At 36.4% G+C, this 25,393-nt stretch overlaps 1 protein-coding gene across 4 annotated transcripts in view; it reads left to right on the top strand.

The window, feature by feature from the left end:
- Positions 1–25,393, top strand: part of FMN2 (formin 2) — a 163,766-nt gene that overhangs the window by 61,994 nt on the left and 76,379 nt on the right. For all 4 annotated transcript variants that reach the window (XM_030035450.2, XM_030035448.1, XM_030035452.1 and 1 more), the window contains one exon: positions 8,693–8,780. In XM_030035450.2, coding sequence (XP_029891310.2) covers positions 8,693–8,780 — 88 coding nt within the window. The remainder of the gene's footprint in view (positions 1–8,692; positions 8,781–25,393) is intronic.

The following is a 25,393-nucleotide window of genomic DNA, read 5'->3' as shown; positions in this document are numbered from 1 at the left end:
GAAACTCGCTCCTGGATTGTCTTGTTCAGCCATGCCATGTAGTTACAATACTAGTTTTTGTTATGTGGCTGGATAGTATTTTTCATAGGACCCTTTTCATAGTTAGCATGGACTGTGTGGGATGAGCATAGTTCATAATGATTACTTAGGAAATGAAGTTGTTACCTAAGTAAAAAGCACTTTTACCAGTTGTTGCAGCACTTAAAAAAAAATGTAATTAGTGAAGCAGAAAGAAAAAAGATAGTCTCATGACTAAGGCCACATACTGAAGAATGACGGTAAATGCAATATTAAAAATGTACTTACATGGCGAACACTGGCCAGTGTGCACTGAATGGGTTCAGTGGAAAAATGGTACGTAGTCAGAAAATCTTGATATCACTGTCAGCATAAGTGTACAGAAGGGGCTGAGCTGACTTGCGTAGATTGCTTTCCTAACTTTTGAACAGTCATCTTACAAGCCTTACTGATAATCCTCTGACTATGTTTTTGGAAAATAATAGACATGTAACTGCAATGAACTTTTCAAGAGCAGACCATGTGTTTATAATCTATCATGTAAATGAAATAAAAATGTTAAAGATATTCTCATATGGAAAGTCCACTATTAATCTATTGATATTAAGATTTTAATCTCCCCCTTCCACCCCAGAAAATAAATAATAGGTTACTAAAATTTCATTCTATTTCAAAAGTCTTAGATGCGAACAAGATGTATCAATAAAACTGCTTAGTTAATGATTTCAGCATTTTTGAGTTTTTAAGTTGAAGCTCTGGTAATAGAATGCCTCTAGAAATAAAATGCCATATAAAATGAGTATAAATTGGTAAATAAGGTAAATGCCATATTGAGTTAACAGATAAAAGTTTATTCACTAACAAGGAATGACAAAGGGAAGAATAATTTTCTGAAAAGGAGGGTTTATTCCCTCTGCAAACACTGGAGGCACTGTCTTAAGGAACTTTCTGTATCCACGCTTACTGATCTATTACCGGTGTCAATGGCACAACGATTTGCTACGAGTTTATGTACTCTCCAGAGATACAGTTGGGGTTCTGCTGCCCCCACAGACAGGAATTTTAGAGGACTTGACTGATGCATTGTTTTTATTTATACAAGCAAATAATTAATAATGTCGTGAAGTTATTTATGAAATTAAATTATATCTTACTTATTTGGCTTCTAAGAATAATTTCTTTTATGAAGTGCTGTATGAATGTGATCTCTGTTTTTACCTCTCACTCTCTTCTTTATATGGCTTATTGCATGTGTTGTTATTATATTATTTGTTTCGTAACTGTATCTACAAAGTTCACTGTTGCAAATACAGTTTTACCTCATTGCATCTATGTATCAACTATCTCTACCTGTTCAGGCTTTCCAGGTTGATGTTCTCTATTAACCACATGCATTTCTCATTCTTGTTTTCTTCCTGCTTCCTTTTCTTCAGATCATGTATTTGCAAGTTCAAAAACAAACACATGAGCTTGGCATCTGACAATCTTGCAAACTCATCTTGTGACCTAAGAGCTCTCTGGGTTTCTCTGTTTTGTTCATGTATCCTCACTAGCACTGAGAGGTTCTGCTGATGTAACAGCCTGTTTTAAATGATGTTGCTACTGCTTACGGATTCTGTATGGGCAAGAAAGGTTATGTTCGTTTCTTAACCAGAGGAGCCTGTAGAGTGTCTGACAATGGCCTCGTTGTGGTTCTCTATGTTCTGGAAGACCTCTGCAGGGAAAGGTCTCACTGAGAGTTTTTGTTCAAATAAAAAGAAAAATAGGCTTTGGGTTGGAGCGAGTGAGCTGAGCTGCAGCTGTTCTGAGACTTAAAGCTGCATATCTAAAAAGCATAACCCAGATCCTGAATCCCAGCAGAGATATAACTGCCACCCTGGGCTGTGTACAACTCTTGGAGTACCTGACTCTGTTGAGTAGAGGCATCTTAGTCACAGCCATCTTTCAAGGGAGGTTGGCGATCTCACATTTCCATAGCCAGTAGTTTTACACCTTTCAAATACTTTCTTCTCCATCTCTCCATGGTGCTTCTGACTCTCTCAGTGAGAGGGCTCAGTGCAGTGGATACTGTAGCATTGAATGATATCAAGGGAAGAAGAAAGGAAGAAAATATGGAGATAGCAATATGCATTTCTTCTCCCATCTCTCTGTCCACACTGAATTTGCTAAAGAGGCAAGCAATGCTTTTTAGTACAGTAGTTTTTAAATCTGATCAAGAAAACTCAAATTGCTTCAGAATTAGATGTGCATATGGATTGAATTTGTTTCATCTAGAAATTAGAGTTTGGGACAGTGGTCATGATGATTTAGTAAAAAAATCCCTGTCTAACTTAAGTGTGAATGTACTTGTCTGTACTACTATATCAGATCCTAAGTGACTTACAAGTTAAACAGATTTTTACTGTCAGCATGAAAATCAAGATTTTAAGATTAAGTTATTTTTTTATTTGTAGAGAAGTATTGATTTTGGAGATTTTTCCTTATGGCTGTATTTTGTTACTTAGTGCTGATTTCAGTATAAACAGCAAGAACAAAAAAGTTGTTATATTCATTTGGAGTAGGTACAGTGAATAATGTCATACTTTTGACTGTAACTGTATGTCCCCCTTTAAAATTGGGAACATAAAAGCTTTTACAGCATGGTTGGTTGTTTTTTGGTTTTTTGTTTGTTTGTTTGTTTAGTTGGTTTTTTTGTTAGTTGTTGATATCTCCTACTAGATATCATAGTGGGTTCTTACCTTTCTTTGGGAGTTTTTTGGTTTGGGGATTTTTTTTTTTTTTTTTTTTTTTTTAATTCTTTACCCTTTCCGAAGCCCCCTGCTTCTTCCATGTCTGTCTCCCTGGTTTGATGTGCTAACTCTTTATAAAGTAATTAAGACTGTTAATTTCAAATGTATTTGGGCATGCAATATGTTTTGCAAGAGTTTGTAAAAAATGTGTGTAATTACATGCCTAATTTGAGTACCCAGTGACAAGATTGCTCATAGTAGTTGGGCTGATCACCTGCTGAGTGCATTGCAGACCATGCATGAAAATTCTGGCTTTTATACAGAGTTTCTAAGGAAATTTTATAGGGGGGGTGGTGGTGGGGTGGTGGTGGTATATTTTTGTTAAAGGGTTTATATTGTACCCTGAACATGCATTTCCATTACTAATCCACAAAGGCATTTTGACAGTTACAAACATAAGATCTAAAAACATAAAAACTAAACTTCAGGTACCCTGGTCCTTTAGCTGATGAAAGAAGGAATAACTATAGTTGTGGTACATAACAATGAGCTCAACTCTCAAAGAGGAGCTTTAGGTACATATTTTTAAGCTAAAGAATTTAAACTTTGCTATTTATCTCCATCCCCTACTCCAGTCCTTAAAGTTAGAATATTGTTGTTATTTTTTATTAAGAGACATTTTACTATTTTTCAGCCTCCTGTTCAGGAACACAATGCTTATCTAACTTAGTACTGTATATCTGAATGTAAGCAATTGAATGCTTACATCTACTGTCAGAAGTGAGGAATATTAACGGGGGGGGGTAGCAATCTTTTAATAAAAGATTACTTCTACAGTAATAATTTTATGTTGTTCATTTCAAACAATACTATTTTAGTGATAAAAGGGCATAAAAGGGCATGAACTGTTTCTCATGCATATCATTAAAAGCCCTATTTATGAAAGCACAGTAGGGTAATAGATAAAATGAATGAAAAGTAAATATTAAGTTTAATCTTTAGCCTCAAGCATAAAGTTACAGCATCCACAACCTGGCAGACACAGCTTCTTGGCTGCACTACTTTGCATAACATGTCAACAACTTGCGTCTAGAAGTATATGACAAAGAGAATTTTGAAACCTTAGGTATCTCCTTATAGATTATGAGAAACTTCAGTAGGGAAAGTAACCACTTAGTTTGTGGAGAGGATTTCAGATTTGATTAGGGTAGGAGACGGAGAGGTGCTCAAAATTACACTTTGAGTGATGTTCTGTGGTAAAAGTTGTGTTCAGTTAAATCATTATGTGCCATCAGCACAGATACACTGTTAGACAGCCAGGACTGGATGTTGGGTTTGGGGGTTTGGTTTTCTTTTTGTAAGTATTAAGTAGAATGTACCAAAATTACCTCACTAGTTGAAGTAGTCCCTGTTTCCATTCTCACAATTGCCATTACTAGCCAGAAGTCACTTCTGGATTTACCTTTTTAAAAAACAAACAAACAAAAAAACAACAACAACAACAAAAACAAACAAACAAAAAACCCCCCAAAAAACCCCAAACAAAAAAACCTCCAACCCAAACCACACACACAAAACCCCTCACTCATAAAAGCATAATATTATTATGTTATATCTGTAAGAAGACAAGGTTATACACGTGAAAGATATGATGGGTCCAGTTCTGTGATTGCCAGTTTTACATTTGGAATACACTTCAATCTGCAAAGATTTGTTTTCACAATGCCTAGTGAGAAGGTGACTGCATTACTACCTTGATCCTGTTTCTTAACATCTTGTTTGGAACTTTAGAGTTTCTGCATCCTCTCTGCAAGAGTTACAAGCTATAAGCCTTTGTACAGTGGAGTTTCCTGCATGTGACTTTTTGTAATGTACAGTACTTTTTCTTAACCAGTGAGAGCCTTGGGAAAATTTCCCTTAATGCTGGCAGTCAAAATCAGAACCAGAGAGCAAGAATCATTGCAAAATTCCATGCATTAACTAAATATTATTCTGGGGAAATGGAATCTTCATATTTTTGCTTAGGGGTTCTCATCAAACATGTGTCTTGCATTACCTTTCACTAAATGTCTCTTAGACTGTGTTTGCTTGTGTTAAACAATCAGGATCAAATTTGGCATGTAGTTTGTTTACTGCTTAACAATGAGGACCACTCAACAATTAGAAAGTTTGTCCTAGACTTCAGGCTGCAGATAATATCTCTAGCTTCCTTTTTATTTATTTTTTTTTTAAAATTTGTTTAAAGCAGAGTTCCAGAATCCAAACTAAAAAGGAGCTGTGTATTGTGTCTGAGGCTTTAGATCTTGTAGAGATTGTATTTATCAGACTTTTGTTGTTCCGCCTTTAAATGGCGTCATTCGTCTGTAGCCTGTAGGCCCAGACTATGCAGCTGATTTATTTTATTGTTTCATTTTTAAATGTGGGAATTGCTTTAGGCATTTATGCTAATATTCATATTTTCTGAATTAGGGTTGTATTGTTACAGCCATTCTATTGGAGGAAACTATAGTATTCATGCAATTGAGTGAAATGGGAATGAAATGCGTAGTAGAGATTAGTGTGAAAGTTGACATAAAACCTACATTTTAAATAAAGCCAGACAAAACTGGTAGCTGCTACATAAAAATGCTTTATCTGTTACTGTTCTGCACCTATTCACCTGGCAGTCATGCTCTTCAGTACTCTTTCAATGTCGTTGTGGTTTAGAATTTTGGCAGCAAAGACAACCTATTCTTCACAGGGACAATGCTTTTTTTTTTTTTTTTTTTTTTTTTCCCTCCTCTCTCCTCTGATCACTGGCCGAATGTGGCACTCAGTAAATAATTATTCTCCTGCCCATCAGCTCACTTTCAGAAAAAGCAGCTTCTTTTTCCTGCTAACTTTTAGGCCAGATTCCTTTTAGAGCACAGGACTTCGACGGGATTTACTAGGCCCCTAAATCTTGTCATATAACATTGATGGGAATCATACCCCCTAAGAAATCATGTTCTAGCCTGCATCATAACAACATAGTTAATTTATTTGGTTCTTTTTTCCTCTAGTGTTGGTCCCCTTGCTGTATTTGTAGACCTGATCTTGGTAGCTCTCTGAGCTTTAGATTGCTGGTGGGTGGTAGAAACAGTGATTTCGCCATTTGAAGCGAATCTAGTAGTATATGAGTGCTGACATCATTAGAAATGGGAGAGTCCCCGGAACAGACTCCAGCTCATCCTTGCTCTTTGGGCCTCCAAGAGAGAGCAGTGTAGTTCCACTTCCTTTGGAAAGGTCAAGTTGTTGACCCTTCCTTGGACCTGGGTATGTTCACACCTGAACGCGGCTGTAACATTGTTTTGAGGAAGACCACTTAACAAAGTTATTTTACTCTGTTTTCTTCTTTTGTTTTGTTTTACTTCTGGCCAACATAGTAGCCTGTATCAGTTCCAGTTCTTACTTCATTTTTGCAGATTATGAGTGACAAGAAATGTACACACTTACTCCAGATGAGCTCTTGCCATTTTGTGTGACTATTGTTATTTTCTTATAGGACTTTTGGAATGGGTTTGCATTCCTTTTTTACTTCACTTTTTTTGCCAGCTTTGGGATAGTGTTCCTGTTCAAAACAAAGGCAACAAAGGACTCCCTCTATATGTTGATGACAGCAACAAGCTTAAGTTATTCTATTATTGTAAGATGTTTCAGACTTGAGCAAATGCAGTACTGGTGGGGGCTGGAATCAACAGTTTCTCCAACATCTTCCATGTCAAATTCAGTCTTATCAGTGTTGTTGGAGTGGATAGATTTAAGGAGAAGGTTTCTAACTTTTATTGTGTCACATACCACATTGTTTCTTTGTGTTGCTCTGCCTTTTCTGGAAATATGGTTTGGTAGCAACACCAGTTAAAGAGTTTCTGGTTTTTTTTGAAATTTTGTACCCACTTTTTTTTGCTGATAGAACGCAAAATACTTGTTTAGTTGTTATAAGAGATGTCCATTGTAACGTAGTTGTTAGACTCAATCCATACCTTGCTACCCAAGATCTATTTTATTTTGTAAACCTTTTGTAGCTGCAAAGAAGTAAATAGATAATAGCTTCTTTTTACAACAAGAAAATCTCATATTATTTGTCCGAGCTTTATCTCAGTTCGAGGCTTAAATGAGATTTGTGTTCCATTTAAAAAACATTTAGAGTGATTATAGCCTATTAGAAGGATAGTGTGGGATATCCTAATTACATTTTTCTGAATTATGTTTTCCCTTTGAATTCAGAAAATCTGACTATCATATCCTATTTCAGTCCATTTGACTTCAGTTTTAAATTCCTAATAATATATTACATGGATTAGACAATTGCGTAGGAATTTCCTTCTAATTTCTGACAGATGACATCAATAGCTATGCCTTGAATTTAGGTCTTTAACCTTGTGAATGGTAGTTATGACATACTTGGTTTCTAATGTTAAAATTTTCAGTTCATGAGCAGAATGTTGTATTTTCACTTCACTGTAACTAGTTAGGAATCTATAAGGAAAGGAGGATGAAATACCTTCATAATTGATAGTTATGAAGGTATAAGGGGTGGGAACCAAACAAAAAACAATTGGCCTGCCAGTCACATCCTCAGAAAGCCTATACTGCAAGCACTGTTTGTTTGTAAAGTTCCCTTTCCTAAGCAGTCCCAGTGACAGAGATCTGGGTCAGGCTTTTACTTCTTATCTTCAACTGTTGCTCAAACATCAACGTACAAACCTGTGTCTGAAAACTTAAATGATTCGAAGTTGGCCACAGGGCAAACATCTTGTGGGTACTTTTATGCTTTTTTAAGAAGTGAATTGAATCATGACTTTCTTTACTCTGGCTAAATTATTTCTACTTTTTCTAATCTCATTTCTACTAATTAATTTCTAAATAATTTTGCCAGTGGGACTGTAGATGATACAGCACCTTGATGCTAAGATAGGAGCTGTGTAACTTGAAAAAATATGTATATGCTTCCTGACTGCAATGTAAAAAGAACTTGAACTTACAGTTCTAATTATCTGGCTTTTCTTCTTTCCTCCAAGTTATTCACAAAGGTTTTCTTCAGTGTGTTTAGTACAGTGTAAAACTCAGCAACCTGAGTAGATTAAATATTAACCTCTTCCATCTACATGATGGTTGTAGCCCTGCATTGAAAAGTACTTCATCTAGATTCACGTCGTTTTACAGATAAGGGTCTTTTCCTGGCATTACTTGCTTCTCATACCAATGGTATAAAATTTACAGTAAGTTGAATTCAAACAGCTTAGAGCCCTGTGGAACACAGTCTGTGAATTACTTGTTGCTTTTATGCTTGCAAAGCAAATATGTACAAAAGTGTATTTTAGTGGCTAATTTTAACCCCCTACAGCAAGATGTTTTGATGGCTTGATTTTTATTTTTTTGTTTACTTTAAAAACAAAAAAGCTTTGAGACCTTTTATATTCCCTAAAAGTGATCAAAGAAAATCCCAATATGTACGTGGTTATTTTGCTTTTTAAATAAAATTCATATTGGCGCCTACTACGTCAAACATTCAAATAAAATACAAATTCTCACAGTTTTAGCTTACATCAAAGATGGAAATCATTGTGTGGTTTTGGAAACCAAAGCAATTCCAAGATAGACACAGTTGGAATTTTTTTTATATGACAGCCTGTTTCATACACTTAGTAACATCAGTGCGAAGTTGAAAGTGTGCATCCTAATGAAGGAGAAAGTCTAAGGGAACTTTTATAGTGACTCTTTTAGGATTAAGATTCAACTAGGTGACACAGTTACTTACACTTGTGATGGATTTATGCAGCAGAAGTAAACTTTAATTAAATTACTCATTTTTAGATGTATATATAGACTACAAGGTACTATTTCTTGAAATTGTCATTAGTAATGTGAAATATCTTGTAGATTTTCCTGCAGATTAATACTAATAGTTGGGTTTCTTTTGGCAGGTTGTCAAGTTGTTAAGTAACAAAAGATCACAAGCTGTTGGAATATTAATGTCTAGCCTTCATTTAGACATGAGGGACATTCAGCATGGTAAGTGAAATAAGTATTGTTGATTCTAGCTCAGATAACATCATTAATAATTTGGAAATGCTAATTATTTCTATCTTTTGATAAGTAAAATAAACTAATAAGAGGCTTTTTTTACACTCTATTTTTCTGATAAAATAGCTTGTTCTGGCACTTATTTTCCGCTGTCTAGTAACATATTCCCTTGCCCTGTATAGAAAATAAAACTGTTTATTTGCAGAATTGCCATCTATAGTTTTTGGCATCAGTTATCTAAGTGGTATTAAATATAGACACTTTGATTTTGGTCTTTCTGAGGAAGTGTGTGATGTGTTGTTTATTTTAATTCACATAGCCTTAGGACAAATCCAGAAAAGTGAATTATAACATTTAATTGATTTGCTATATAAAATAGTTCCTATATTTGGGTTAGCACAAACTGCAGAGTTCTTTCATCTTCAACAGCATTTTTTATAAAGGGAGATATTTTGGGGGAGTGTAATACTTTTCACATTTATGCTAAGAGACAGTAGTGCAGAAAGGTGAAAAGTAGAATTGCATTTATATTCAGAGCATCCCTTACGTTTCCCAAGGGCTTTGGATAGATTTGAAGCAGATTGAATTATCCTGTGAAGTGCCAGCCTATCTATTAAACAAATGTGGTTTCAAGTATAACACAGACTTCATAAATCACAAAAACATCTTGTGAACTTTCTAGGCTACATATTTACAGCCATGCATTCTGTTTACTATGATTTGCTTATTTTGTGAAATTATTCATAAATAGAACAAATTTCAGAGCATTCTGTCAGCTGGCAAGTAACTCTTAATCACAATTTTAAGTTTTTATTAAACTGTTTTGATGGTTACTAGACTTCCTCAAGCTGAAGCACTTAAGATGGTAGTCATAGAGCAAGGCGCCAGTACTGGCGCCAAGCAGTACTTGGTATTTCCAAAGCTGGCAGATGTAGTTCAGTTAAGTCATAGAGCAAAATCTGAAAACAATGATATGGTCCTTTCCTTCAGTCAAATATTCAACTTGGTTTCAGTTAATAATGAGAACCTTATGAACAAAGGAGTCCGCCTAACATCTGTGTCTGTGGTAAAGCCAACACAAGTTCATTGAAAATTTGCTTGCTTAACATGCAACACTAACAATAACATGGATGAATGTCAGTAGTTGAAGGGGTCAAACAATATTATGCTTAACCTTTATCCTATTACAATATTAAGCACACAAGATCATCTAAGAGCTGTGTGCAGATTTTGTATATTCCTCTTTCAATAGCTGTTTTCTAAAACCAAAAGTCTTTGTGAAGGGGAATTTAGTAGTGCTCTTATTCCTTTGCTGTGCAGAAGTGATTGAACAAACATGAGAGAACTTTTGTCTGATGGGGGAATTTGTGGAAATGGTGGGAAGATCCTGGTGTTAAAAATGTGTTGGGTTTTTTTTAAGAACATAAAATAGGCATGGAGGAAAAGTGGTGCGGAGCAGGAAAGAAATTTGCATGGTGAGGGCAAGGAAAATAGAGGGGAGATCTCACCAAGAAGTATTTCTGGTATCAGTCACTCCATGCAGAGCTCTCTGAGTGATCTAACCATAGAGCCCATGGAGGAATTATAAAACACAAGCCCAAGTGTTTAGCTTCACCTTTGTGTATGCGCTATTTTTACTTGCTTGTTAAAAAGTAAGGGTTTAACATATTTTCGAGTTTTATAGCTTATTGGTTTATCTGCTGCAATTTGAATATAATAATGAGAAGGCACTATCAAAAATTAAAATAATGTTTAAAAGTGCCTGCATTAGCAAAATAGGCAGTTGATATATTCGCACCTTTATACATTAAGATTTAAGATGTATGACAATAACTACAGGAAAAAGTGTTATCAGTGTTCTTTGTCCCCTGGCCCAGGGTACTAGTGGTGATCTTGAGTTTTTGCCATGTTTAACATACAGTGACATTTATGTTTACCCATATCTCACTCAGTACAACCCAAGCAATTTTTTTTCATAAATTTGAGAGGCAGTCAAATGAACACCCCCCCCCCCCCCCGACAATTTATGGTACTGGGCAACTTTCTTTATGGCTTTCTTGTAAATATTGCCTATATTACATACAAAGCATACCTTTGGGATGCAGTGTTCATGCAAATTGCAGAAGAATTGTAATTTCCTGCCCCTCCCCTGCCCCCAGCCATAGAAAAGCACCCAGAAAGAGAGAGAAACTTTCAGTGAAGTGTGGTATTCAGTCCATTCCTTGGTTTGCGTGCCATTGTGTTTTTTTTTTCTAATGGTTTAGACAAATTTCAAAGTGTTACAAGAACAGAAGGGAAAACAATTTTGCTGGGGTTTAATTCGCCTAATAAATGTAGGATTTCAAGTTTTAATTCCTATTGTGTTTAACTGAAGAGCTTAAAATAACTTGAAACATGGGCAAATGTATTTAATGTCTTGTAATTTTTTTTTGGTTGGTTGGGGTTTTTTGGTGTATTTTTGTTTTAGATACTTGAAAATTTGAATCATTTATGATATTAACTCATCTTGAACACTTAGCTACTTTTTCATGCATGTGTGATCAGACAGCATTTAATGGAAGATCTCAGAATATTGTAATATATGCTAAATAGCTTTTGTTGATGATTATGATATCCTCATTAAATGTCTGCTTATAGAATTGCATTTGTCTGCTCCAAGCTTTGAAATAGGTTTAGTAAGACAAACTCCTCACCCCTGGCTGCTTTTAAAATATTTTTACAGTGTGGAAGGAGTAGTTGCAATACTCAGAGCATATTTGTACTGAACTCTAGTACGTCTTTCTAGTAGTGTTTTAAAGTAGGGTAGGTTGATTTTTGTTGTTGTTATGGGTTTTTTTTAGTAGATTCTAATTGCTAACAGAACTCCCAGCTATTTTACACAGTCTAGGCTAGAACTGTAAGAAATGTTGGTCTCTTTAGTTGCCATTTCTCTATGTTATTAGTACAAAAATGAGTCCTCTTCTCATGGTTTCTCTGGTTTCACACAAGGTTTTACTGACGCCTGTTTTTTACAATCATCTATCAACTATGCAAAACACTTTATCCAGGCATTTTGCTTGCTTTTTTATTTTTGCTGTACCGCAAATATCCTTTATCCAGTATTATGTTCCCACTGGAAATATAGCTGTATTTGGCTGCATGATAGAGCCAAAGCTTGAAAAATGCCAAACAAGCACTTCTTACATATTTTTCCTTTATAGCTCAGATTTTCTTCCTAGAGAAAAGACTTTGGTTTTAACATTAGTCTTTGGGTTTTTTTCTTAGCATTTCAGAGATGTAACGTGTGCTTAAATTAGAGATCCAACAAGATTCTGGTTAACTGCATATAGTAATCTATGATGAATACCCCATACATTGATATATAATTGCATGTTAAGCCTGTGTCTGTGTTTAGGGACCGTATTTCTTATGTAAGAGAGCTCTTTTTAATAAAGTTGTCTGTCATCACATGAAATGTAACAACTGTTTGAAATTGTAACTATGTTGCAGAGAATAGGCTTGTCAGTGCCATCCTGATTCGCTTGCCTGTAAAGATACAATGTATCCTCTTCTGTGTTTAGGCTTTTATGGCTGCTAACAAGTGGGGTAAGAAGAGCAAAACTTCTTCTCTGTGTGTGGAAAAATACAAGGGAAAAATTAATCTGAAGATGTCAGCCAGAAGAAAAGCAAATTTTATATTTCATGCAGATAAATATTACATTTACTATGCAGTCAGATTTATATCTAGTATTCCATTTCCAAAATGGAAATTATTCTTTTGTTCACCAAAATCTTCTTAGTCTGAGCATGCCTTACAAGTGTTGAAAGTATAAGTCTGGCAAAAACAGCATATGCAATGCTCTGTCTTTTGAAGTTGTCTGTAATATTTTCCAATTCAGAAAGTTTCTCTTAACAGGGTTTATCATTTCAGGCACTGTGCTACCTCTGGCATGGCTGCAATACTCTAACTATATTTCTGTAAGGTTTTGCATAGCACCTTGTGGTTGCCCTGGCTCTGTTAGAAGTAGTTTGGAGATTTCTGCCCCCGAATTTTGGACCACCTTTCTCATGTCCTCATTTAATAAGTCATTTTCCTGCCCTCTCTGAGACACTGGTAATCTACAGAATTTGATGGAGCTACCTGTCCCACTCTGATGATAACAACAAAAATATGTATGGAAAACCAAGGCTCTTTTTATTACAGCCCTCAGCTCATTGTTGGTCAGTGATACTAGGGAAGGAAGCTATATAAAATAATGTAATAGGAAAAATAGTTATGCGAAGGGCAGGCAGATTCACCTAACAGCTGGTAAAGCCCAACCTTTTCATCTGGATTTAAGATTATTTTACTAAAAGTTTTATTTGCAGCAGAGCTTGCTCTGCTAACAGAAGTATAACTTCGAACAACAGACGTATCTTCTGCCCTGAATTCAAGACAGATGTGCGGGAAGTGAATGTACTTTAAATGTTAGTGGGCAAAGTAAATGTTTATCCTTTAGTATTTGGCTATTAGTGGCAAAGGAACATGAGAAAATCTTGGTTTTGTTTTCTTAATTGACTGCTCACACAGACACTTAGAAATGATGAGCTAGGAGAGACTGTCAAAGGTTAACTGAATGATTTCACTGGAGGAGGAGGAGGAGGATAAAAAGTCTCTTGCATTACTTAAATGTTCTGTGCAGGAATTCTTCACGGCTTGAAGTATCATGTAGTCTTAGCGGTAATAGGTCCAAGAGATGCTCTAAATGGAAAGCAATCAGGAAAGAATGGCTCAACATCTGGAATATAAGACTCATGATTAGTTTATCTTATGGAAGGTCCAGAGGTGATCCGAGCATTATTTATCCTAATAATAATGTATATGTATAAGCATAATCATTTGAAACTCATAACACTGAAATATTTGTCAAGAATGGGTATCTTCCCAAATGATATTTTATTGTTTAAACAAGTTATGAGGACAAAACTGTACATGATTTGATCAAGTTCTTTGGACATTGTTATACTGGAAGTTAAACCAGCTGCCCAAAATTGTTATTTCTGTCCATTTAAGTTATGAAAAAAAATCCTGCATGTAAGAAGATATATAGAACACTTTTTCTGTCAGGTGGCAAGTCTGTATTTCTTTAGTAAAGGAATAATCCATAAAGTGATTGCAGTCAGTGCAGGTTGATTACGAAGTTCGAAGCTTTACCTATTAGTTCTGGCTTATTAATTGAGAATTGCAATTCTTTAACATTTTTTCCTTAATCAAATATTGTGCATTCAGACACCTAAAAACTTAAAAGATTATGGCTTAAGCTTCCCCTCCGATAGCCTTTCCAACATGCGTTTAGATTCTTCTGAGACACCACTAAGGAAAGATTGCTTGGTTCAGCATTTTTCTGTCCTGTGAGCTAGCACTTCCTCAAAACTTCACACCGTAATCCTCAGTCTTATTCCTCTATTTCTTCTTAGCTTTATGCTACCCTATTCGTTACATTATGCCTGCTGTTAGATTGCAAGCTTACACATTTTATTTGCTTACAATTACTTTACAAGCTCCTATTGTGAAATTATTGGTAAGGAAAACAATGGAATACACAAAATGACTTTTATAAAAGACAGACTGGAGTTAAATTAGAGTGCCACACATATGTATTGCTGCAAATGTTTCTATTGCTTTGATGCTGTTAGTATGCCCACAGTGTTCTGTCCTGAGCAGCCGAAGGTGATTCTGGAGCCTTTGTCTGGCCACTCCTGCCAGAGGCAGCTAGTGAGGAAGGACAATGAAGGTCCTTGGAGGCAGGTGGGGTTTCTAATGGATGTGGCATAAACCCCTGAGCTGTGGGTGAAGGCCCTGTAAGCCAGTCCTGAGTATTGAAAGCATGCCTCAAGTCCTCTTTCCATCCTCTGAGATTTTTTAAAGCTTAGTTCACAGTGACCAGAGGCCAATAAAGCAATAGCAGCAGTTGTTAAGGAAAAAATACAACCCCAGTTATCATTTACTTTAAGTATGCATGCAACACGTCAAGATAATGAAGGACAGAAATATTCATATCACCAAGAAAGGAACCGAATGTTTTATGCAATACATCCTTTTGGAATTTACAATTAAAAATAAATTTATAGAATTAAACTAGTTTTCTATAATGCAAAATACGTTTTAAAGAATTTAGTGGTTTTAAATGAGGAAAATCATATTGAGTTTTTTCACAATATTTGAATCAGCAGAGACTAATTACTGCCACATTGGATAGTTTGGATAATTAAAGATTTTTGTTGTTGTTAAGAACATATGAATGTAATTTAATAGAGAAGTTTTGTAAGAAACTGTAACTGCATTGTTTGTCTGTTGTTTCAGTTGAAACAGTTTATTTTTTTTCTTGGAAGTATGATTAACTTTGAAACTTTGAGAGAAAAGTTTCAGGAAAGTTCTGTTCTCCTAAAAGAAAAAAAGCAGTACTGTTATTTCTCATTTGTGTACTGTGTAGTCACTCATAAGGGGGATGATTACAAAACTCCAAGCATAAAGCAACAAAGTGTATGCTATTAGCATTAGTACCATGCAAAAACTGGGGGGAGGGAGGGAGAAAGAAGAGCAGCACCTGGTCTCCTTTCCATCGCAGAAATATTTTCCAGTGGTCATACTTTTATACATTGCTGAACTACACAGAGATTTTAGCATTATGAAAATTAAGAAAGGCTTATTAATTGGCTAAGACCATCCAATAAGTCACACATTTTTTTCATGAAGTCGAAAAGTTTAGAAGAAAAGGATGTTTGCCACAACAATCCATTTGTGATTTGTTCATGAGTTTGTTAGATTTTAATACATTTTTACACACAAAATATTTGTATAAAAAAAATAGTGCTGCTTACATGTATGTAGCCATTAAAATCTAATTTAAATACAAGGTAGTTAAAATGAGATTTTAGTAAAACTTGCAAGATGAATCCCCCCCCCCCTTTTTTTTTTTGCAGTCAATGTACCTATTTTTACTGTATTTTTCTTACCATTCCTTTTTTAAGGAAGCAAAACTATATGCTATATTTGATCAAATGGAGATCTATCTAGCTTAGTACCTGATCTCCTGTGTGGATAACTAAAGGGGAAAAAAAAAAAAAGATGAGTGTACTGACTGCTCATTATGTAATTTTTATAGATATCTCTTTTATCTTTTCGCAGTAGTTGTCTTTCTCCGAATTGTAAAGTTTGATTGGAACGCCTTTCATACACATTGTCTATTCTTTTGATTTTTCCTCGTGACCAGTCTACAATCCATAGTTCTCTTTCTTCTCCTTGCAAATGAGGTGACTAGCTCTGTATGCCATTTTCAAGATTTATGTGCACCATATGCCTATGCCATGGTATCGCATCATCTTCTATTTCAGGCTCCATTTTTTTCTGTATTGTTACTGACATTCTGTTTGCCCTTTAACTGTTGCTAATTATTGAGCTTATGTTTTCAGAGAACTATGAAAAAAACCTGAACGTCTTTTGGGGTGCAGTAGCTGCTAATTTTGTATCCACCACAGTGTTTTTACAGTTCGGGTTCTTTTTTTCTTTTCCATCTACTTTGCATGTATTGACACTGAATATTTGAGACACCCTTTTGTACATGTTTGTGGTCGGCTTTAAAGTGGCTAGCTTTTATTATCTGCCAACATTACCACCTCACGTTCATTAAACAGCACAGGAACCTGCAAAGATCCTAGTAAGGCTCCACTGCTACAACTCCGTACTTTGAAAACTGATCATTCATTTTTGTAATTGATTTCCTATTTTTTTGTGCAGTTTTTATTTTTAATCAGAGGAGACCTTTCTTCTTATCCCATGACAGCCTAATTTTTTCTGAAGCCTTAGGCAAAGATTGTGAGGAGCCTTTTGCAAATCCAGTATCAGTCTGTTCACTCTTACCTCTGCCTTTGTTGACTCCATTAAAGCACTACCATTTAATTTGTTGCTCATGAGTGTCTGCTACAAAATGACATGCTGCCTCTCTTTCTCATTACATTGGTTTATCTGTATGTTCTTTAAAAAAAAAGCTGTTCTTCCATATAATACATAGACGTTTTCCAGGCACAGAAGTCAGACCAACTGGTTTGTAGTTTCCAGCATCATCTTGGGAATCCTCTTAAAATTTGCATTCATATGTTCTGAAACTTGTTCAATTTGAGACAGTGCCCAAAATGTATCACTCGAAGTACAGAACTTGTCTGAGAACCTCTTTGGCCTTTTCTGCGGTTGTGAATCCTAACACAAATACTTTGTTTAACCTTTTCTGATTCTTTTGTGCTCTTTTTACAGCCAGATTATCTGCATGGCCAACTGTTTCCTGTCAGGCTTCATACATCTGATGTGTTTGAAAGCAGTTTTATTACTAGCTTTATGTATTTGGCAAGTTGAGTTTAGACCTTTTTGTTCTTGTCCAATTTACATTGAACTTATGAGACTTTTTGCTTTTCTCTTGGCTGATTTGTACCTTTTGAAGAGCATCTCTTATTTACAGGTGTCTGCTGTGCTCTTATGTTTAATCATATATGTGGTTTTGAGGAATAGGAATACTGGGGATGTGAAACAAGTAGGGAAAAAAAGGGTGCTTTTGAATTTTTTGGTTAAAGATTTTTTTTTTTTTTCTCTGAACCTCTAATGTAGTGTCTGTAAGCTTCCTTCTGACCTCCAGATTTTTTACCCTTTTAAATGGCTTCTCATTTTAATGTAATTCCTCCTTGTAAAGTCTAATTTTATGGTGTTTTTTAAAAATCTTTTTCCCCTGTCCTATAAAGAAATTTCATTTAAGACTGTTAGGGTGTCTCCAACTGTTCTGTACACTATTCAGAAGTAAATCAAGTGTTGTGTCTCCTCTTTTGGTATTTCTGCCTAGTTGCTTTGAGTAATAATTGTAATATCCTAAAATTTAGACTCTGTGTGATGTCTCAAATATACTTAACAGATTAAACCTTCTGCTATTATGTTTTCTATGTTGCATATTAATCTTACAGCTTTTACCATTTAGAAGTCATTATTAACATGCTTGTTGAGTGATTTGTAATAGGGTACTAACTGCGTTTTTTCTATTTAGGCATGAACTCCCTCAGTAGGGAATGCGGTAGCTCTGTTAGAGTTGAGGGCTTTTTCTTAGCTGACTCACGCTTCCTTCAGTGTTGGTTGCCACTCTTCTGCAGTAACCAGTTACGGCACCATATACGACCTAGTATCCCTGGTGTCACGCTGATTATCTTCTTTCTGTTACATTTGGAACAGCCATCGAATCCACCCGTAAATAAATAGAAATCTGCCCACGGCACATCTTAGGCGCCTGGAGACTACACGGAAGCACATCGCGTGCACGGCCAGGACTTCCTCCGTCGAGCTCTGCTGATGTGGCTCATCTTCCCGACCCGTGGCCCTCGGTTTTTAGCCGGGCTTCCCTCCTCCCGCCGCAGCACTTCCCTCTCCCTCCCGCCAGCCTCTCCCGCACACCTCTCCCCTCAGACATGCCTCCGCGGCCTCCTCCCCGCGGCGGGCCCGGCTCCCCCCCGCCCCCGCCGCGGCCGGCCGAGCCTCCGGCGGCCCCGGCCGGCCGGCCCCGGGTCCCCGCTTCCAGCAGCAGGTGGCAACAGCGGCCCGCGCTGCCGGCGGCGGCGGGAGCTCCGCGCCCCCTGCCCGGGAGACGCCGGCCCGGCTGGCGGCCGAGCGGGGCCCGGCCGCCCCGCCGCGCTGGCTGGGTCGGGCAGGGCGCTCGGCCTCTGGGGCTTCGCCCCGCGTTGCCAGCTTTGACTGAGGCGGAGCTTCTCGGCATGCTTCTCACCCGGTGAATATCCATCCTCTTTTGGAACGTAGTGCTGAGGGGAAGGAAGGGAAGGGATGACGCAAAGATGGGACCGTGGTTTGTTCGCTGCCTCCCTCCATCACCCACGGTAGGGAGGGCAAGAAACAGCGCAGGCGAAGTGATGGTTTTCTGCCGCAAAAATTGTGAAACGTTTAGTCTGAGAGCCCGCTGTTTCTCATGCTGGAGCCATTGTGTTGGTGTTCCTGTACCTGTTGCCTTGTGAGGTACCTGGGTTTCTCCTACTTTTTTCTCTCCTTTCTCTTGTTCTGCCGTGATCCCTAGACAATGAAAGATCAAGGTTACTTCTGTAGTTCTGCCGTTCCACAGGAAACCTCCCCAAGCAATATGCGTTAGATTTTATTTCAGCGTAATGTGTTTTCTGGTTTTAGTGAAGCCACGATTGCTTTAGCTACCTGGACACAACATACAGCTGAATGGCATTGAACTGAAGCAATATAGAGTGCCTCTTGTAATCTTAAGAATTCTCAGTAGGCCAAATCCAGCTGTGAAATAAATACACATAGGTGATTCCAAATAACGTGATTCTTTTTTTTTTTTTCTTTTCCTTAGAATGTATATAGTTTGGTTTTGCATATATCCAGGCATTTGGTTCTGTTGCAATCCCAGCCCTTATTTCCTTGAATTATTAATACCAGCTTTTTAGAAACACTTTGGAGCATGAAAAAAGATGGAAATTAAGCCATAAACACGCATCCTTCTGCCCCCAGTTATCACAGTATTGTGATTTGAATTAGTAAAGCCATGTCATCTGTCATCTACCTAGCCAAAAATCTTTTTGCATTATTTTCATAATCCCACCCCACTTAGAACATGGACTAAATATCACAAGATCATTACATCATTTTCTTAGCATCTGTAGCTCTTTAATACTGCAACTTCAGAATATTTGGTGAAAGGCTTAACGTGCGTTAGTATGATGAAATCCCTGGTGTTTATCCAGACATCAGACTGGGCAGGCATGTAGAATACCAGGCTATGTCTAAACTGCTCTCTGCTGTGCTGAAAACAAAATTTTAATTTGATTTTGAGAATAAATTGAGAATATAAAATTTTATTTCAGTGAGATACTACCATTAGACCGTTAGAGGGGAAAGGAAACCTCTCAAGTGTTTTGTGTTTGTAATTCTTGAGCAAGAAAATTTGTATTTTGACTTGTGACTGACTGCAACAGTTGACTGTACAGCAATTATAGATAAATGGGGACTTGCTTTGCCTAATTTCTGAATCCTGTAAGTTTCCATGTAGTGTTTTCTAACTAGCTCTACTACTATGGATGCTGATATCATCATACACAACTGGCTAGCTTGAACCATAAGCAAGGAAAGCTTGTTTCTGAATGAGCGTGCATGTCTTCATGGCTAAAAGAACTTGCAGTGCTTTCTGTTGTAAATCATCAAAAGGTAACAACATTCTGTGTAGTCTTTTTAAAATTATTTAGGGTATTGATGTTAGAGAAGACTAGTACAGAACTTCAGAGGGACCTAGTAAATGACAAATGTGCAGCTCAACTCTAGATTTTTAGAAAGAGCATTCTAAGCATTTAGTCTGGCTGCTAAATAAGTCATGTAATATTGCCTGATAATTTCTGCCTCAAGCTATTAGTCTGTATAAATACGAACATTTTAGCAGTATAAATGATCTTGAGTTCCAGCTGAAATTCTGACCCTTCAACCTTTTGCTTTCTTTGAAGTCACTGATAGTTTTGCCATAGACTTTGGTGAGTCTAGGATTTCATACAAATACTTTAAGTGATAGAGAAGTCAATGCATCCCATTAAACATTGTTCAAAAGGTTAATTTCCCTCACTTTTAGCACTTAAAATATTCTTTCCATAGTGAATTTGTCAGATTAATTTACAGACATCCTTCATTCTTTCCCACTTTTGGTCTGCAAAATTATGGAGCCATCTACTTTCAGATATCTTCTCATGCAGGTATGTGTAAGAACTGTAATCAGGTTGTGTCTTAACGTTCTTCTGTATAAGCTAAATAGATCAAGCGATTCAACAGAAAGACAAGTTCTTGAGGGTTATTCTGCTATTTCCTTTGTTGGTCTCTTTGATGTTCCACCAGCGATAGCTCTAGTCCAAAGATTGTTTTGACTTCTAGTCAATTCTTGAGAGACAAGGAGTCTTATGTTAGTCATTGATCATGATTACTAAGACTGTAATCAAGACAGTTCTTTGGGAGAGTTTGAGTCTGCTCAGGGAAGAGCAGCTCTCCCATTAGCATTGCCACATGGATTTCACTAAGGATTAATAACCATTTTTAATATCTTTTTTTTTGGTCTCGGTAAAGATGTATTTAGTTGCAGTAAGCTGAGAGCAGATTCCTATGGAAGCCTAAGATACTCTCCTTTCTGGTAGTGTTTCATGAGCCGTTAAATTTTCAGATCTGTGAGTTAGGCAGTTAACTCATTTAGTGTTGACACTTAAGTAATTTAATGTAAGTATTCTAAATTGCCAACTGGACACACGTGGAGCTCCATTAACTATAAATTAACTATGGGTAAATTGAGAGCACAAAAGCTAAGATCCTAAGTTAGCTGCTTGATGTAGAGAATATATTTTTTGGAAAAAAATATGTGTTTGGTATCTGCCTTGCTAACTTTATCAAATAAATATGCAGAGTGCTATGCAACTGTATAAAACTGGTATATCCTTGCCATTATTATGAGGGATGAATTGTGGTCATTTCATCTCAAACAAATATGATAGCAAAAAAATCAAGAGGTTCAGTGGTAGATTAGAATGATTAAAGAGTGGAATGTGTATAAGGAACATGGAAAGATTGGGGACTGTTCAGAGCTGCTTGGGGTCACAGAGTAACGAAAATAGTTCAGAGATCCCATATGAAAAAACTACTGTCCTTCTAGTGATTATGATGTTAGAATAAGCCATCAATGAGTCTTCCAATAGTTGGAATAATTTCAACCTAAATTTCCTCTTGTTTTGCACTACTTTAAACCTAGGTTTCATCTGTGCCAGTGAACTACTAGATGATTCCAAATAAACCTCTTCCTCCTCCTGCACTTTATTTATCATTTAGAATGAGCTCCCTAAAGCATGGAAGAAAAAGCTTGTCTCTACTTATGGACTGGACTTCTCAGAGTTAGCCATGGCTTTGTTTACTTTGAGGTACTCTAATGAAAATAGGTCAGGTGGAATTATACCAAAAGCCAGCAAATTTGAATTCTGAAAAAATCCACATGTAATTAAAAGTCTCAGTTAGTTTGAAGCCTGAAGGCTTGTTTGTATTCCAAACAAGTCTTGCTAATTTCTTCAAGCTGCACTCAGTAAGAGATGCTACCTTGTTCTGCAAAGTTAGACTTGCATACATCTTTTGACTGTCACGGTTACGCCATCACTGGTACCACAATTAGCCTGTGGAACTCCCAGACATAATGTCATTGAAATAGAGATTGGAATGCGTTAGAGCCTATGTGGATCTAAAAGAAAAGTCAAACACTAACACTCAGGAAACCCAAATTTTGTTTCACTTGACTTATGGATACAAAGCTATAAATCATATCTGTCTGCAGACAGATTGATACACAATGTCACATCTACTGCATATGTGCCTTGCAGCTAACGTGTTTGTGTAGTTTGTTTTTATAATGTGCATTACAAATCCATACTGTCACATGAACACCCCAAAAATATATTCCTCAGATATCCTATTCTAGTAGTCTCCCCACCAAAAGTGATATAGTTGATAGGTATGACAAGTTTCCTTTTGAGAACCTCTAAATGGAATGCCTGTGGCATGCTATACTAACTTAACCAGAAAGTGAAAAAGCTTAGTACAAGCTGATACTGAAGTAAAGACCAATAGCATTGGTTTTTTAATGGCAGTAATTTTATTTTCTGTAACAGAATTTCTTACATGTAAAATATATCCATATGCCAATGATTAATTTTATATTAAAATCTTGTTCTTGAAACACTTTTAAAAATACATTTAAGGGTCAGGAAGTTTGCCTAGAGAGCAACAAACCTCTGCTATAAGCATAAAGCACTTTTTTTTTTTAACTTATTTAAATATGTCTTATAACATTTGCATTTGTGTACTATGCTAAGCCTTAAGTAGCATTTTGGGAGTTATCATGGTAATCCTTTCCAGTTTGTTGAAAATCTTGAATCCTGCCAGTCAATCTTGCGCTTCAAATTCACTCCCCAAAGACCAGCCCCTGGCAGGTTCATTGAGACTGTTTGCTCCTCTACACACTATAGTTTAAAATAAGCATAATCTGGTAAAATGCCAGTCTTTTCTCAGCCTTCCTATATCCCACACCCATGTTTTTTTCACCTGCCAAATTCAAACAAATCTTATCTAAACAATTAAGATAAGCATTGAAGTACTCTCTATAGTCAAATCAGCAAACCTCTCAAAACCAGAACTGAAATACAATCTCTCTAAATTAAACAGTCTACGATGGCAATCATGTTTGTATTTAAACATTTTATTCTGAAAGGATTACAGCATTGGTCTCCATTTTTTTTCCTGCCTAGACAAGAAGGCGACATACTGAGTCAAACAAAATATATTTGTTCTCTAAGAACTGAACTTGCACACTTTTTTATAAACAAACTGTATAGGTGTATGAAGTTAGACTTCACATAATCAGTAACTGCTGTCCTTGACGTAGTAGGCAATTGTTTGAAATATATGTAATGTAACTGTTTATATTAACTATGTATAGCTATATATAAAATCTAGTTATATATTTTCTTGTATGTGTGTATATATTTATATATGTAAAAAAGCTCTAGCAATATAATTTTATTGCTATATATTAGGGGTACAACATTAGGGAATAGGAATGCTAAGGACAAATGTCTAAAAAATTGAATTGTGTTTATAAGAGAAGAATCAGTACAAAAGATGATACTGAAGAGTCACTCTTTTTGATGAAGTCTCCTACTTCAGTTATCTCCAATTTTGCAAATGCAGATTTTTGCTTAATTGATTCTTATTTTATTGCTTCCCAGAAATACGAGTGCATGTTCTTGAAGGTATTTAAAAATGTTAAGTCCTTTAAAAACAATCTGAAGCAACAGCTAAGATAAATCCATGGCTTCTGCTTGGAAATTTTTATACTGTTCTGGTTTCTTACACAAGCTTTAGATCAAGGTGAATTACTGCCACAATAAAACTGTGTGCAAGCAGTTCTAAGTGCTGTTTCTTGCCTCTAATCCATGCTGTATGTACTTGTGTTGAAGACCCAATCTCCATTGTGCTTTGTGCACTTAAAGTTTTCATCCTGAGAAGGCTAGAGTATTTGCTAATAGACAAACATATCACAAAGGTACTGAGGGCAAGCAGGTAGGTAATAATACGAAATTGTTTTCATTTACGCTAACTCTACCCAGTGCAGCCATCCCCTACCTACCCATTATCAACAGGTTTTTTTTCCTGCCAGTTGTGCAAGTCCAGATACTCCTGCTTAAAAATTCTCTTATTTCACTGATTTTCTAAGAATCTTTAAAAATTATACAGTTGTGATCCTTGTGTATTTTGCTGCTGCTCCCATTAGAACAGAGACATTTGGTTTTACCGCTGTATTTTCCATGTTTGTGTAAACATAACATTTATTTCAGAGAGGCCCATTTGGATTTAACTTGCTGCATTAGGAGATTCACATTTCTATTATATGACATACAGTTCATACTATATAGTAGCTGTCAAGTTGTTGGAAGTATCACAGACAAAAACATGACCTTGTGCAGTAGGCCTGTGTTAGATGAATGATGCCAATAAGCTCACATGGAGGGGGGGGGCGGGTGGGGGAAGAGCAAAGGATACAGTTTTTGAAGTTGTGGGTTTACTATGGAACCAAGAAAAGACTGCAATAAAAGACTGCAAATTTTGCAGTTTAGTTGATTTTTAAATATAAATATTAAGCTGGATTAAAAGCTGCGTTTACTTTGCAAGTAGCTTGATACTGCATCATACCATAATCTATATAGCAGCAAAGGAAGCCATTGCACTTTGATGATCTTCTGAGGTTCTCTTGGCTCTTGTTGATGAGAATGTTGAGGCAGATGTTTTTTTCTTCTACTTCTGAATTGAGCAGCTCAGCTGTCAGTCATTCTTGTATTCACATGTGTGGTGTTCTTACATTTTCTTCCAGGGACATCTGTTAGTGAAGGCTTCCATTCTGTATTCAGTGAACAAACAAACAAGTTTATTTGTTCTTTTTCTCTAATTTGTTGTCAGAAACATTTTGTAAGTTGATCAGGCTATATACTGATTTGTGTTTCTTGTATCAGAATTTTCCATTGCTTAAGGCTTTGCCAGTATGTTAGTTTTCTAATGATGTTGGGTTTTGACCATTTGAAGCTTACTACCTGTACGTTATTCTTGGAGCAGCTAATTTTTTAATTAACTCAGAAATAATCGTTCGAGGAAGATCATACAATGTGACACATTTGACCTACTCATCCTCTCGTGCCTGTTTTTTCTTCCAAATATCCTTTTTAGATGTTTGAAAATGATATAAGTCTTATCAAATTTTTCAGTACAATTACTTGAAACATTTTAGAAGGTTGAATGATGTTTAATGCTACAGTGCCACCTCAAAATTATGTAGTAATCTATGTATAGCTTATGATTTCTATATAATATATATACAGTTTCTTAATAACAACAAAGTCCATTTTTGTTGTCAGACTGGTTGATGCCTTTTCTGTTTCTTTCACTCTTCAGCTTGAAGTAATATTTCTGGGGTATAGATGGTTTAATTGTTAACATGGAGCTGAATTATCTGGGGATGGAAGTTAGGAAA

This window comes from Aquila chrysaetos, chromosome 13 (genome assembly GCF_900496995.4).
Source record: "Aquila chrysaetos chrysaetos chromosome 13, bAquChr1.4, whole genome shotgun sequence".
Lineage (NCBI taxonomy): Eukaryota > Metazoa > Chordata > Aves > Accipitriformes > Accipitridae > Aquila > Aquila chrysaetos.
The sequence above is the reverse complement of the archived record's forward strand: the minus strand, read 5'-3'. Positions and strand labels throughout refer to the sequence as shown.